General features: G+C 44.9%; 1 protein-coding gene across 1 annotated transcript in view; it reads right to left on the minus strand.

Annotated features, from left to right (window-relative positions):
- KDM5B (lysine demethylase 5B) overlaps positions 1-16,300 on the minus strand; it is a 64,805-nt gene that overhangs the window by 13,476 nt on the left and 35,029 nt on the right. Inside the window, 9 exon segments of the mRNA XM_086630315.1 lie at positions 134-489; positions 2,977-3,091; positions 10,277-10,424; positions 10,762-10,889; positions 12,195-12,377; positions 12,783-12,976; positions 14,642-14,764; positions 15,771-15,863; positions 15,865-15,934. Coding sequence (XP_086486441.1) covers positions 134-489; positions 2,977-3,091; positions 10,277-10,424; positions 10,762-10,889; positions 12,195-12,377; positions 12,783-12,976; positions 14,642-14,764; positions 15,771-15,863; positions 15,865-15,934 — 1,410 coding nt within the window.

Genomic DNA, 16,300 nt, shown 5'->3' on the forward strand with positions numbered 1-16,300 from the left:
GGATGGCACGAGTTTTGCCTTCATATTGTGAAATGGGTGAACAAAAGAGAGCCCCTTCAGAAGTAGAGCCAACTCTTTCCATCTTACACAGCTCAGGGAACTACAAAATGTAACGTTAAGATTTAGCTTCTACCTGGCCTTGAGTAGATTTCTGGCTTTGTCATCCCAGTGTTCAGACACAGTAAGGAGCTCCTGCAGCTTCGCCATTGCTTTCTCAACTGCTGGGTAGGGAGCGAGTCCAACACCTGAGTCTATAAGACGTCTCATATCATCCAGAGTAAGAGTGCTTTGGTCTGAGGAAGCCAGTTGCACATCCTCGAGCCAGCGTGCCTGTTCCAGACGTATCCGCAGTTCAGTCAGTTGGGGTAGATCAACGTCGAAGTCAAAGCTGACATCCAACAGCTCCTGAAGCTCTGCAGCACTGGGCATTTCTTCAGAGAGAAGTTTTTGGCTTTGCTGTTGGAAAGCTTCCACACGATCAAGAAGATCCTGAATCATACAAATGCAGCAATAAATAAAAAGAACACCCTATCACTAAACATTGAAGCGTAAGCTTAAACATTTAAGCACAAGCCTCCTGGCAAACACCCCATTGCAACGCACACAACATGCACGGCAAATTATCATGATGTCTGGAACACTGAAATAGTATCTCTTCCACACCTAGTGTAGACATCAGCATCTCCTCATACATAATGCGTCCACAAGCTTGAGGATCATAGATCAAGGGAATTCCACTCCAAGCTCCTTTGAACTAAGAGACAGGTGTCCAAAAGAGGTCTCAGAAGAACAGAAAGGATCTAAAGGGACATAAGTGTTCCACCAGTGCTGGTTTCTGGCTTTGTTCTTGAATGATAAAGAAGGCTGAAGAACAGTAAGGCTAACATTAAAAAGGCTTTGGAGAATGCTGGGAAGAGCACTGAGCTTCTGTGGTTCATTCATCATTCAAAGATGATCTGAGGGCTGGAACAGTTCTGCTATGAAGACAGGCTGAGAGAGTTGGGGCTGTTCAGCCTGGAGAAGAGAAGGGTCCGGGGTGATCTTATTGCAGCCTTCCAGTACTTAAAGGGGGCCTACAGGAAAGCTGGAGAGGGGTTTTTTACAAGGGCGTGTAGTGATAGGACAAGGGGCAATAGCTTTAAACTGAAAGAGGGCAGATTCAGATTAGATATAAGGAAGAAATTTTTCACTCTGAGGGTGGTGAGGCACTGGAACAGGTTGCCCAGAGAAATTGTAGATGCCCCATCCCTGGAAGTGTTCAAGGCCAGGTTGGATGGGGCTTTGGGCAACTTGGGGTAGTGGAGGGTTTCCCTGCCCGTGGCAGGGGGGTTCGAACTAGATGATCTTTGAAGTCCCTTCCAACTCTAACCATTCTATGATTCTATGATTTCTGCTGTACTGCTAAGGTCTTTGACTGGACCTAATCATCCTTGCAAGCCAGAGACATTTTACTCCTTCATGCAGCCCAACACCAGCTCTCTCTCCCTCTCTCTCTCTGTTCAACAGCTAATTGCCCCCAAAAGGTACAGCTGTGGCTGCTTGCACTTCACCCAGGAGAATGGACAGCCAGAGTAATCTCACTGCGAAAGCTGGCATTATTCTGTATCTAGCCCTCCTGCCCAATGCCTCTAGTACTGGCTGACATGCTATTCCAGCAGGAAGTTCTTCCTTCACAGCTGACATCCTGGTATTTTGCCAATGAGGCTGTTTGCCATGGGAGGCAATCTCTCCCATAATGGAAATAAAGCCTTTTTAAGATATATATTAAATTGTGAACTGATCTCCAGTAACTGTTGGTCATTTATGTGAACAGCCTGATTTGCATGACTACATATCATTTAGAGTTGTTGAGAATGACATAAAAGAATAGCCTGACCATACGTGTTTGATACTGCCCTGTTCAGGAATGCCAGAGGGAGAAGAACTGTTTGCATGTCTGGCATTCCTATCTTCTGCTTTTTAAACAGTAAAATAACTTCAGAATTACAACGCTATAAACAAATAACTGTATATAGGATTACACAAAATCTGATTCACACCTTGCAGACCTGATACAGTTTCAAAAGCAACAGTCGTAAATCCGAGTTGAATTGGTCTATTCTGATTCAAAGCTCCATGATAATGTCTGGTCTCTCAGTGTTGTGTGGATGCTTAATCATAGAATCATAGGAGAGAGTTCAGGAGCTGGACCCTGCATCTTCTGGATCTAAGAGTCACAAATATGCAAAGCTCTGCTTCTTTAAGACAGGAATTGCAAGTGCCCAGAATTTATGTTCCTTTGGTTTTTTATTACTCCTCAGTGTGATATGCAATATTTTGGCAAATTCTGAAACCAAGTCTTCAATCACTTTAAACTTCTCTGAGGGCTGATCATCTGATGAGCAAATAATCAGCACCAGCTGATGGTCATGGGAGACAAAGTGATCTGACTCACCATCAGCAGCAGGTGCTCTGCTACAACAAGTATTTAGGTAGCCTAGGCTGGTAGCTTTGGCCAGGGTTATCTGTGTTGAGTCCTGGAACATGGGCTGATAGCACGAGGAGGTATCTCATTACTTGACCAGAAGAAAGCTGGTTCTGGGTTCACAAAGAAGGGAAGGGACATGCGTGGGAGAACTCTCACTCAGATCATTACGGAGTTTTGAATGTTCTCAGATAAACCTGGCTTCACTCTGCAGAGGAGACTAGTTAACTGACCCCCAACTTTTAAGTTAGCCAGGTCATCCTGCTGCTTCTCTCACACTACTTCATACAACATTAACGTTTGGAATCCCCCATGGAGTATAAAATCGACTGACCATGAACACCAGCAGGTCAGAGCGCTGCATTCTTAAGCGACTCATGTGCACAAGTTAGCCAGGGCTGACAGTTTAAAGGCATTTACTTTTGGAGCTACTAGTAAGACAGGAGATCAATGCAGTGCAAATACGCCACCGACAAATGCTCAGGTTCCTTCTCCAGCGTTGTCCAAGTTACCTTCAGTAATGGTGTCTGACTGAGGACACAGGGGAGAGCGTACAGCTGCCTCACGAACAACCGGAGCTCATTCACAGTCAGCTGATTTTGACATTTTCCTCCTCCGGAGCGGTACCTGCAATTACACACAATTCAACTTTGTTGGATGCCACTACAATAACCAAAATAAAACATAAATGTCTCAAAGATCTGCTTATGACTTCTCCTAAGTCAACTTTACTCACAAATAATAGAATCAAAAAAAATCACAAATAAAAAGAATCCAAGCAGCCTCAGGCTCACATACATGAGAAAACTTCAGTTAGCTATAGTAGAATAAGCTATTGTTGGAAATACTCTTTCATATTCAATAATATTCTGCAACAACTACCAGCCTTGGAAGAGCACTGGTTATTATAGAATAAAATTAGGCTTTTTTCCAGAACACAAAGCAATTGTGGATAAACCATTCAGTTATGTTGCAAAAGCTATTGCAGCAAGCTCTCCCCATGTCCATACCTGTCGTGGTTTTTGGACTGAAGGTCGAGACAAGAACCGAAAAGGGAGCACCCACCAAACATGGTCTCGGGCAAAACATGACTCAGGCTTACTTCTTAAAACGAAATAATTTATTAACAGTTACAAGAGACACAAGGGAACAAGAAAACCGGTTACTTGAGAGGAGAAAAGAGAAAACAAGGCCCGATCTTAAAACAACACCTCCCCACCCCCTATTTTCCTTTCGTTCCTGGCTCTGCCTTCCCCCCAGCGGCGCAGGGAGACAGGGAATGGGGGAGTACAGGTCAGTTCATCCATGTTGTTCACTGCCGCCTCTTTCTTAAAGGAGGAGGAGTCTTTACACCATTTTTCCCTTGCTTCGGTGGATCCCCTACTCACAAAGAAAAAGTCCCCAAACTTTTCCAAAGTAAGTCCTGCCCGCAGGATTGCAATCCTCCCCATGGATCGCACCAGTTCGGGCTTTACCAGTCTCGGCCTCTTAGGGAGCTGCTGCCACTCGCGTCGGCGTGGGTCGTCCCACGGTCTCCAGATGCCTCCACGACCTCGTCGTGCATTCCATGCCCCATTATCAACAGTACCTGGTCGCGCATCCCCTGCTCCACGACCTCTCCTGGGCTCAGGCATCTCCTTCCCGACGTGGGTTTCTCCACAGGCCACGAGTGGGTCGCTGCTCCGCCGAGTACACCCTGGCTGCAGGGGGGCCGCCTGCCATCTCACACCGATTTGCAAGGGAAGCCTCAGCTCCAGCACACCTCCTCCTGCTCCATCTTGGCTGACCCGGTCGTTGTAATTGTCTTCTCTTAGATATTAATCCTCTCTGGGGAAGCTCGGCCCGGCGGGCACCCCGGGAGTGGGGCGCTTACCGAGTCCCCCATGCGGCTCCCCCGGCGCCATCTTGAGCACATGGCGCCGGCCCGGGCCCGAGCGGCCGCTCGGCCGGGAGCCGGGAGCGAGGGCAGCGCCCTCCTGCTCTCTCCTCGCTCCTGAGCAAAAAGCCCTTTCCCGCCCCTTTGTCCCAACTTAAATAGGGCCATTCGCAGAGGCGCCGCCTTGGCTCAACCTCCCCCGGGGGGGATGGGACTCCGATCTGGTGGCACAGGGAGCAAATCCCCTCCCCTGCCACCAGAACACCCCCCCACACATCAAACTATCACAATACCAAAAGAGAACAAATCCCAGTTTCGAAAGGGTTTTACATTCACAGGTCATGTAGGCACTTCTGAAAAGCCCTCTTTATGCTGAAATCATCCTTTTCATTTTTATCTGAAAGCTTTGTATCAAATGAGTGGCTTGTAAGTGTTAAGAAATCGGCTAATATTAAAAACCTCTCTAAACTCAAGCCAATATCAACTAGGTCTGAGAACCCCAAACAGAAAAGGAAAGAAATCTCTTACAATGCTGGCTCAGATTTAGTACACAATATGTCGTTTAAACAAAAGAGGAAAACAACACCCCAGCAGGATATGCCAGCACAACTGGAATATATGAATACTATAAAATAAAATTTCATTTATCATTCTATGTTAAAAACAGGTATTTGTAAAGGATATGCAAGATCACATTGGGAGTTCCAAAATCCATAGCAAGCTGAACAATAAAATTCAGTCAAAGTCTCAGGTACAACACAGGCTGGTTAATGGGCTACTATGTTTTCCTAATTTTTCTGGAAGTTGTGTGTATCTCCTTTCAACAAAATGCCCAAGCTTTTAAAATAAATATTTATGTATATATATACACATACACACACACCTGTACGTACCTAAACTGCAAAACTGACTGTCGCAAGATGTTTTGGATGACTGGACATTACATGAGCCCAAAAAAAAGCATTCACAGAAGAAAAGCCCACATCCACCCAGGGTTATTAAGCACAAAAACGTACAAGGTCTTGCAATTCTTGGAGACTCTAAGAAGCAGAAACGGTATCAGGAGGCCTGGAGAAGGAAGGGGACGGACAGAGAGAACATCCCTTTGTACTTGCCCTGCTGCCATACTGTTCCCTTCCAGGGTCACCTATGTGCTTGTGCCAGGGAGGAATGCGGGCTATGCTGTCCTTGGGCCCGATTCAGACAGCGGTTCACAGAACAGTCTTCCAAACAGCATCTGTTTGGATGGCTTCATCACCCATCGCCGAAAGAACAAATGGAAACAGGGATGTACAGCCCCTCTGCATTTCTTCAAGTACTACAGAGATGGTGAGCGAGAGTGACAGGATTTACTCTCTGGGAATATTTCTCATCTACCTCTGTCTTCTCTCTCCAGGAACTGTCGTGTACACTCCTCAGGAGGAAATCCATGAGTATCACTGCCTACCATGATTAACAGGGATAACCTTTCCAGCTGAGTCAAGTCTACTGCAAGACTCTTCCAAACTGAGAATTCAAACAAAATGCTCAGTCCATAAAGCAAAGTCCCTCGAAAGCATGAAACAAACTTTAGGCAGAATGCACAATCCTTCAGCACCAACACATAACAACAACAACAACAGGTTGCCCAACATCCTGCAGCTATGTGAACTGCATGTAGATGACACTGCATTTGATACAATATGTAATAAGATTTTAAGCAGATTATTCCCTTCTTTTTATCTTCCTACATCGGTTATGAACACTCCTCCCTTTCGTTTTTTCAGAAAAAAAAAATCCCTCAAATAATATGGGTTTTTAAAACTCTAATTATGAAGACACGCAACTGGACTTTTCCCACAAATATGCCACCAAAAGCTCCAAGGAGAAATGGTGAGAGAAGGGCTAAAACCACTTTGGAACAAACGAGAAATGCAATCCAAGCACTGCCTTGATCCCGTGCAGCGTGACCCTGGGAGCACTATCCAGCACAGTCTATAATGCTGAAGGAGCTGGCAAGCACAGCTGTGAGAAAGGCCAGCAGGCCCTCACAGCGACAAAAGAACAGACTTAGTCAGCAAGATGAAGATAACAATCACTCCCCGCTCTTTCCAGGCCAAGCAAAGTCCATGTGCTGGTTTTGCCTGGGATAGAGTTCATCTTCGTCATAGTAGCTTGTATGGGGCTAGGTTTTGGATACGTGCTGAAAACAGTGCTGATAACACAGGGATGCTTTAGTTCCTGCTAAGCAGTGCTTAGACAGCATCGAGGCTTTTTCTGCTCTCACCCCACCCCACCAAGCGAGGAGGCCAGGAGTACACAAGAAGTTGGGAGGGGACACAGGCGGGACAAGTGACCCCAACTGACCAAAGGGATATTCCACACCATATGGTGTCATGGTCAGCATAAAAAGCTGGGTACACGTTAAGAGCAGAAGAGACCCTTGAAAGAGCATGCCTGGCACAGAATAGCTGGAAAGGGCCCGGCTGCTGCTCCAAGTTCATCCTCAGGAGGCCTGAGCAAATACCAAGGATAGGAAAATACATGGACTGGAAAGGCCGGATGAGGAGAGATGGCTCAACGCTAAAGGAAGGAAGAGATCAGGAGTGGATAAATCCTTCGACAACAATGACATGAATCTCTGGGTTGGAAACTACTTATCTGACAGAAATTATGTCTGTTGGAATGCTGAATTTTTCATTTCCTGTTGCAGTATTTTTACATTGCTGTGACAGAGGCTTTATCCTCTTGTGTTTGCAAGACAGTGAGGTTGAATTTTTATCAAGTCCTTGCTACAGACTTACACAAGGATGAATAGGAAGGGAAATTGCAGCTACAAAAATAATGTCTAAATAGAATCATAGAATCATAGAATGGTTAGGGCTGGAAGGGACCTTCAAAGGTCATCTAGTCCAACCCCCCTGCAAGGAACAGGGATATCTCCAACTAGATCAGGTTGCTCAGGGCCTTGTCCAACCTGGCCTTGAACGTCTCCAGGGATGGAGCATCCACCACCTCTCTGGGCAACCTGTTCCAGTGTTCTACCACTCTCATAGTAAAAAATTTTTTCCTAATATCCAACCTGAACCTACCTCCCTCTATTTTAAAACCATTACCCCTTGTCCTATCATAACTGGCCCTCCTGAACAGCCTCTCCCCATCTTTCCTGTAGGCCCCCTTGAGGTACTGGAAGACCGCTATAAGGTCACCCCGGAGCCTCCTCTTCTCCAGGCTGAACAGCCCCAACTCTTTCAGCCTGTCCTCATAGGAAAGGTGCTCCAGTCCTCTTATCATCTTCGTGGCCCTCCTCTGGACCCTCTCCAACTGGTCCATGTCCTTCTTATGTTGGGGGCTCCAGAACTGGACGCAGTACTCCAAGTGAGGTCTCACAAGGGCAGAGTAGAGGGGGAGAATCACCTCCCTCGACCTGCTGGCCACACTCCTCTTGATGCAGCCCAGGACGCGGTTGGCCTTCTGGGCCGCAAGAGCACATTGCCGGCTCATATTGAGCTTCTCGTCCACCAGTACTCCCAAGTCCTTCTCCTCAGGGCTGCTCTCGATCCATTCACCACCCAGTCTGTATTTGTGCCTGGGATTGCCACGACCCAGATGTAGGACCTTGCATTTGGCCTGGTTAAACTTCATGAGGTTGGTACGGGCCCACCTCTCCAGCCTGTCAAGGTCCCTCTGGATGGCATCCCTCCCTTCCAGCGTGTCGACGGCACCACACAGCTTGGTGTCATCGGCGAACTTGCTGAGGGTGCACTCCATGCCACTGTCCACGTCACCAACAAAGATGTTGAAGAGGGCCGGGCCCAACACGGACCCCTGAGGGACGCCACTCGTGACCGGTCTCCACTTGGACATTGAGCCGTTGACCACTACTCTCTGAGTGCGGCCATTGAGCCAATTCCTTATCCACCGAGTGGTCCATCCATCAAACCCATGACTCTCTAATTTAGAGAGAAGAATGTCGTGCGGGACAGTGTCAAAAGCTTTGCACAAGTCCAGGTAGATGACATCCATTGGTCGACCCTTGTCCACCGATGCTGTCACCCCATCGTAAAAGGCCACCAAGTTGGTCAGGCACGATCTGCCTTTGGTGAAGCCATGTTGGCTGTCACCCACCACCTCCTTGCTCTCCATGTGCCTTAGCATGGTTCCCAGGAGAATCTGCTCCATGACCTTGCCAGGCACAGAGGTGAGGCTGACCGGTCTGTAGTTGCCCGGGTCCTCCTTGTTCCCCTTTTTAAAAATGGGGGTTATGTTCCCTCTCTTCCAGTCATCGGGGACCTCGCCAGACCGCCACGACTTCTCGAATACAATAGCCAGTGGCTTGGCAACTTCATCCGCCAGTTCCTTCAGGACCCGCGGATGGATCTCATCAGGTCCCATGGACTTGTGCACCTTCAAGTTCCTCAGATGTTCTCGAACCTGGTCTTCAAGTACAGTGGGCGGTGGTTCATCCTCACAGTCCCTGCTAGTTCTTTCCACAGCTTGGGTGGTAAGACAAGAGGCTTTACCATTGAAGACTGAGGCAAAAAATTCATTGAGTACCTCAGCCTTCTCTATGTCCTGGGTAACCAGAGCACCAGTATCCTTCCGGAGGGGGCCTACATTCTCTTTGGACTTCCTTTTGTCCCCTACATACCTATAGAAGCATTTCTTGTTGCTTTTTATATCCCTTGCCAAATTCAATTCCTTCAGGGCTTTAGCCTTGCTCACTTGATCCCTGGTCACTCGCACAGCTTCTCTGTATTCCTCCCAGGCTATCTGTCTCCGCTTCCACCCTCTGTAGGCTAACCTCTTCATTTTCAGTTGGTCCAGGAGCTCCTTGCTCATCCACGCCGGCCTCCTGGTCTTTTTGCCCGACTTGTTCTTCGTCGGGATGCACCTCTGCTGAAAATAGTAGCTGAATGTTTTGCTGCCAAAGTCCTTCCAAGTCGGCGTTTAAAGTACTGTGAGAACACAGGGAGTGACAAGCTACAAGACAGCTGCTGAGGCAGGCAACATGCAGAAACCACACATGTGCTGTTATACCAGCACAAAGAGCAACTGCTCTGATAAACACCACGTTGTTCAAAGCAGCAGAGACAGAGTAAAGTTGTTCTTCCTGAAGTACTTCATGCTATTAAGAGTGTTGGACTTGAGCAACATCGTCCTTCACAAATATAAAATATAAACCCAAGAGTCTCTTAGAAACCTGTCATCCCATGAGACTAGATACAGCCACTGGAAGTCTAAGCAGAGAACCTGCAACAGAAGATAGTAATTTGTGACTCCCAAAAGAAAGGCTTGTACGTTGATACACTCGCAAACTGATGCAACAAGGAGACCTGGCCTTGTCCTTCTGGATCTTCTGACTCCTTTCAACTCATTTCAGATAGGCGGAGTGCTAGCAGGACCAAGCAGCCGGGTCACAAAGAATGGATTACCCAAACACTGCCCTATCTTCAAACTCCTCGGCAAATAACCTGACTAAAAGATTTAACAGAAGTGCTGCCAAAGAAAGAGCAAGTATTATTCACAGCTCTCATACAGTATCCCCATCATCATCAGCTCAGGAAGTTAAGACACCTTGTTTTTTCACAAGGCATAAGTGTAATGAATACAGTGACATACGCACTACCAACAGATTCTCAGTCTCCATGGCACAAAGACAAGTGGACTGGACCTTGTTGGGTGTTGCTTTGTCTGGAAATACCACAGCAATTCTTCCTTTCGAGGAATGTTAGAATTAATTTACTGCCAACTGTCAAACAGAGAGGAAGAAGAGATCGAAAGCTCAGGATGTTTACTTACTACACGCAGGAAAGGCGAATCGCCCTGTAAAAGAGGGCTCCTGAGAAGGCAAAAGATTGCTTTCAAGTCGTTCACACACACTGCATCTATCACGGCCACCGGCATCTATCTTCAGTGACTCAATTTTGTGGCAAAACACACAGAGTAACATTTACCTCGTTTGTCTTTTGCCATTAAGAAGCTGCTGTGCAACTGAGGCACATTTGTCTGCATCCTTGGTAACTAGTCTGAGGTGTCGCAGTAGATCATTGTCTGGAAACTTTTTCATCTCTGATTCTTCTATCAAGCCTTAAACTGATGAACCTTTTGGGAAAGACATTAAGTTAACAAAAGCCCCGCTTTGTGATGGATTTTAAATGGTAAGGCTGAGTAACACAACTACAGAAATATATTTAGTATATATAGAAATATTTCAACTTCAGTTATATTTTGTGTCAAAGCGATTTACAATCTTCTCACACAGAGCCAGAGTAGCATAATTTCTGGGACAATAACAGCTAAAACATTTACTTATAAACATGAGATTATATATGACATCCTTTGACTGTCATGTAAGACAAAAGTTGTTAAGTTTCAGAAACTAAAACCTGAAAAATTAGGCCGTTTAACAATTATGTGTTGTAAAAAAAGAGTAAGATACTTACTTCTTTACTGTTTATTTTTGCCTCCAGAGCTTCGTTAACGTTGGAAGCCCATTCGTTGTACGATTCCGCACGCGTCTTTAGCGCGTTCATCATTGGATAGAGCTCCTCCAGGGTATAGCGGTACCTACAAGTAGCACAGAATTCAAACTCTGCAGCAAAAACCGGGGGGAGCAGGAGGGTGGAAGGGAGGGGTGCATTGGTCTATACAACACAAATGATCTGCTATGCACCCAGGGTTATATATTAAGACATAGAATCACACTAGGTTCCTCCTAAAACAATTTCAACATTGCAATTGAAGCCATCATGGCATTGTCTTAGGACAAGCTACATTCATGTAGGACAAAGATGGAACAAACAACAGGAAAGATGAGAACAGGAAGGAAAGCTAACAAAAGCAAAAAAGTATCACTTGGCAAGGACCTGGAATGTAAGGGCTGATGACTTTCTTGCTAGAAATAAAAAGTAAACTTATCCAGCAATTTTTGCCATTGTAGAGCAGAAGAGCCGAATGCTGAAAGAGTCTTTGTCTTTGAGCACAAAAAAGGGACTTTGTTTTGGGGGCATGTCCTGGTTTTGAATGGCACAGAGTTAGTTTTTCTTTTTAGCAGCTAGAAGAGCTCTGGGTTTTGGATTTAGTCTGGGATTCGTTATGACAAGAATGCTGATAATCACTGATGTTTATAGTTGACAGTGAGCAACAAGGCCTTTCAGCTGCCATGTTCTTGGCAGTGTGCAGGAGCACAACAGGTTTGGGGGGAGCATGGCCATACAGAGGGCCTGCAACTGCCCTTAGGATTTCAACTTAGACCTGGGACTGAGGGCCAAAGTGGCCAATGAGTAATCCACATCATGCAGCATCATGCCCAGTATATAGGGGAGGGTCTGACTGGGAAGTTTGGAACTCTCTTTGGAGGCTTGTCATCGGAGTTCTCTCTTCTCTCTCTCACTCTCTTCTCAGGCCTCATGCTCATTCATGATTGCAAGATCAGGACTTACCTTTTCAGAATCATTTTCTGGGATGGGACAGGCATTGGTCACTGGGTGGTGAGCAACTACACCGTGCATCACTCGTTTGTATACATTATTACAATATTTTATATAAAAACCCATTATTGTATCACATTACTTGTAACTTTATATTATTTTATTGAAATGTTCTTATCTTAATCCATGAGTCTCCTTCCCTTTTCCCTTTAATTCTCTTCCCATTCCCAGGGACGGGGGAAAGTGAGTGAGCAGCTGGTAGCATTTAGTCGCTGGCTGGGTTAAACCATGACAGGGCACTATATTTGCCCACAACTGAAAGAAACAGAATACAAGACCAGAACCACTGACGACATGGAGCAGGCCACCAGCTTATCAAACCGCTTACCTACACACACAAGATACATCACCAGAACACAGTATTATTGCTATCTAAGCTTACCCCAGTCTATATTTGTAGGTGGGACAGGAGCAGAGATCCTCGACGTGGTACAAGCACACCAATAATTCCAGGTTTACAGGGACAAGAAACAGAGACATGAAACAGGTGGTTTTACACTTTAAGCACTGCCGCTCATCATCAGGAAAGAGCTCAAAAGCCACTCTCGCTGAGTCAGTCCCTTCCCTGCAAAGAGTATGTTATTTCAATTCAAAGTCTACAAAGAGTGGATCACTCCAAGCTAAAATGTCAGAGGCTAAATTTATCGAAGGAATAATGAACTTCAGAAATAAGATATTAAAACTAGATAGACAGAAATCTTGGTTAAGGAAAAATCAGCTCTTCTGACTAAATTACTGAAAGAACAATTATTACTTTAAAAGAGACACTCTGAACACCATTAAAGGGCAGATGCTAAAACAAGAAGCACGATAAATGCTTCTTTACCCCAGGGTCCTCTGAAATCAACAACCTACGCAGGAAGTACTCATACCTCTAAGCCATTGACAACACAGTACAGTCCCAGCATGGTTTCACACCACTCTTTTAACTGTTCCTCCATTCAGTATCATATTATTTCCTACAACTCACCATTTATCAACCTCTCACGTAACCTCTTCTCAGCTTCAAATCATAACGGCCATGTCTTTCTGAACCGTAGATGCTACCACAACATCAAGAACATCTGCTTTGGAAGCCATTTTACAGATCATCTCATCATGAGAAAACACACAGTAACGGTTTAGCAGACGGTAATGTTCCACACATTGGCGACCCAACGGTAGCTGCATTGAAAAACATTAAGATACTCACTTTTGATGCTACTAACCAAGAACTATCCAAATGAAAGGGCCAAGACAAATCCTTCTAGCAACAATATTCAAACTTCTAATGTACAACAAGAGAAATCAAGACCCCGAGTATCTGGTAAACCAGGAGTGCTTCTAACTGTTTCACAGTGGACACTGTGGATGCAAGTTGTTTAGCGAGGTTCATGGGGGGAGCGCACTATCTGAAAGAGACCATAATTAGGGGTAACTCAATCACTAAATCACAGTAGGCTCAGGAAGACCCAAGCTAAAAACACACAGAGGTTGGTGAAGCATCAAAGGGAAGAGTACATACACCTGTCCCATTCCTACCACTCAAGAGATACCCTGTCAAAGGCAGGCTGCAGGGTATGCTGGACCTTCTTTTCAAAGGATACGGCTGTTTTATGTAGGACATGACCTGTGTTGCAGCGTGAGAAAACTGCTGCTGACCTCCATAAAATCACTAAAGTCCCTAAGTAACGCCAGGCAGAGTAAACAATTCATTAGGAACTGGGCAAGTTACTCATAGCTTTATTTTAAGGCTGTCATTAGCCAGGCAGATTGCCATGCTTACAGTGAGGTTACGTGTCAGAGTCCAGAATGAAACTCAGGGAAGAATAAGAGGAAAATCAAAATCAAACCAACCGATATGTGAACATAGTCACAATTCAGAACACTTTCCCTCAATTTTAGTCATCTCCTACTTCCAAGTTATGTTTTTTAAGTTTAGCAACGTTTTTATATGGGCTACATTTACAAATTGCTAAGACCTTTTATGGGGGAAAAAAAATCGGAAGATAAGTAATTTGAAATATCAGTAGCTTTAAAGGATCTTTCTGAGAAATCTGCTAGGAAGGAGAAATGATTACTTGTAACATTGAAGCAACTCTCCTTCATTTGTTTTTATTTTAAAAAGGACAAAAAATTTAATACTATGACCTAACAATTCTAATGTGTGTCTATCTCTGTTGTTTCAATGAGCTGAGTGACACTGGGAATAAAGTACTGGTCTGTAAACCTTCTGTTTAAACACTGAAACCTTCTGTGCCCTTCTCATTAAGGTATTCTTCCCTAAAAACCTACAGCAACTCTGCTATCCAGAGGATGCAGTCCCATCAGATGCAATTCTTCTTATTCTTCCCCAAGAGGACTATCAAAGTCTTAAACTGTTCTTAATGTGTGATAAATGTATCATCTGATTTCATCACAGAAGCTGGTAAAAAAGTCCAAGTCAGCTTTGTTTTCAGCTGCAGAAAGCACCTCTCAGAGAATTCCCAGTGCAATAAACAGAAGAAATTCATTCCAGCTCTTGACAAGTTGAACAGAATTTGGGGACACAAAAGGAGTAGATTCTCACAGCACTGGTGATTCTCATACTCTAGGCATGCACAGAATCTTGCCTACCTTCTGCTGTAAAAGATACATCAGCGCTAACGTCTAATTTCAAACCAAACCTCAGGAACCAGAGAAAGCCCACAGCTAGTGAGCTGGTGAAAGATCTTCAGCAAAACATTATGCCACTCACAGGCTCCTGATCTCTGCACTAGATTTGCGCACCAGCAGTAAGTTAGAGCTGTACATCAGCTGGGAACAACTTTGGAACAGCATACTTCATGAAAAACTGAGGTTGGAACATACCCAATCAACTGTGGCAGGAAGTTCACAGCTTCAGCAAAATTGAAAACCCTGATTGAAGCCACTGTGATAAGCTCTTGGAAAGGTGATCACAAACTCTCCAGCACACTGATTGGTTCGATAAACCTATGAGAAAAGACACACAAGCATTAGGTCAAATCGAAACAGAATGGAAGGCTGTGAAGAGAACATGGATTTCCAATTCCTAGTAACTTCTAGGATGGCTTCGGACGGTTTTGAAACGTAAGCCCAAGAATTACAAACAGCATTTGGTAACTCGTCATAACCAAACCCTAGAAAGCAAAGGGGTTACCTTCAGCCACCCTGCGCTCTAAGCCATCTGAAGTCAGCCGCCTGTGCCTTTCACGCGTTGCTGGCTGGGCACAGTCACACAGGTAAAGCACGGGCAAGGCTCTCGTCAATGCACAGCTAAAGGGGGGGGAAATTTGGAACCTCCCCAAAAGTTCATGCTGCTGTACATCTAATACTTTAGGTGCAATACAATCAGCATGAAAGCAGGCAGGTCTTCCTGCATCTTTCCTTTTGGAGTCTCTCAAAGCACAGCAGACATCACAAATTTTGTTACTTTTTTCAGATTTTCCTTTAAGTCCCAAGGTCAGCTAGTCAAAAGCTAATTAAGTGTGTAAAGGGACATAATTCCCATGAATAATCTAATATGGAATATAATGGAAACTGATGAAAATGTTTTTCAATACCAAGGACTTATCAGGAAAAATAAGAGGATGTAGATGATGATTAAAGGCGGAATGGGGTTTGGCCCCTTGCCATAAACTCTATGCCAAAAAATTGTCTCTGATTAGACAGACATATGAAGAGCTCCTGCCATGGTTTCAAAGGTTGAGACTAAACTTTCCAACTGAGATACAGAAATAGAAATAGACGAAGGTGGATCTCAGAGAGAGTTTGCCAAGTAATTCCAAAAGCAGGATTCCATTGCCATCTGTTCAGACTGGCTCATTAGCTAGGCAAGGAAGGATTACAACACACATGGAAACTACCACAGCGTCCTCTGGAATAAAAGTGGCTTCAATTATCAGCTCTGAAGTAGAATTCAGTGCAAATGAAAGAGGGTTGGGTTTGGTGGGGTTAGCACAGGAGTCCAACAACATACAGGCACTCCGTGGGCCATCAAAGTGTTCGGGTTCATTATGGTGACAAGTTGGTGCAAAAGATCTGGCTGAGATTCAAATAGCTCTGGAGCAAGGCTTCTTCATTACATCCTCCAGATGTTCAGCTGCATACCCTGGGGCTCCATACCACGTTTTAGGCTCCCCCCTGCAAGATTATTAAAAAAGTTAAATATAAGCAATTTTATAAATTACATTTTATGTCTTCTGCTTTAACATACACCATGCCAAAAGAAGGGTATATCACTAGGAAGAAATGCAAAGATTAAGTACCTTCGCTGAAGCTTCAACATTTTACACAGGTCCCTCCTCCAGACCTAAGTTTTCTACTGCCTACATTTCTGAGCACGTACTTAAAATATTCTGGGGAAAAAAAAAAGGCTGAAGGAGTCCTCTGTGAAGTTCTGATGATTCCAGCACAACTTCAAAACATAAGTTGTTTGCCTTTTACCATGAACACAACTTCCTCTTGGTTCTAACAAACAAGCCAGTTTCTGTCTTGTGCGTAATTGCC

This window comes from Tauraco erythrolophus (assembly GCF_009769465.1).
Source record: "Tauraco erythrolophus isolate bTauEry1 chromosome 27 unlocalized genomic scaffold, bTauEry1.pri scaffold_49_arrow_ctg1, whole genome shotgun sequence".
Lineage (NCBI taxonomy): Eukaryota > Metazoa > Chordata > Aves > Musophagiformes > Musophagidae > Tauraco > Tauraco erythrolophus.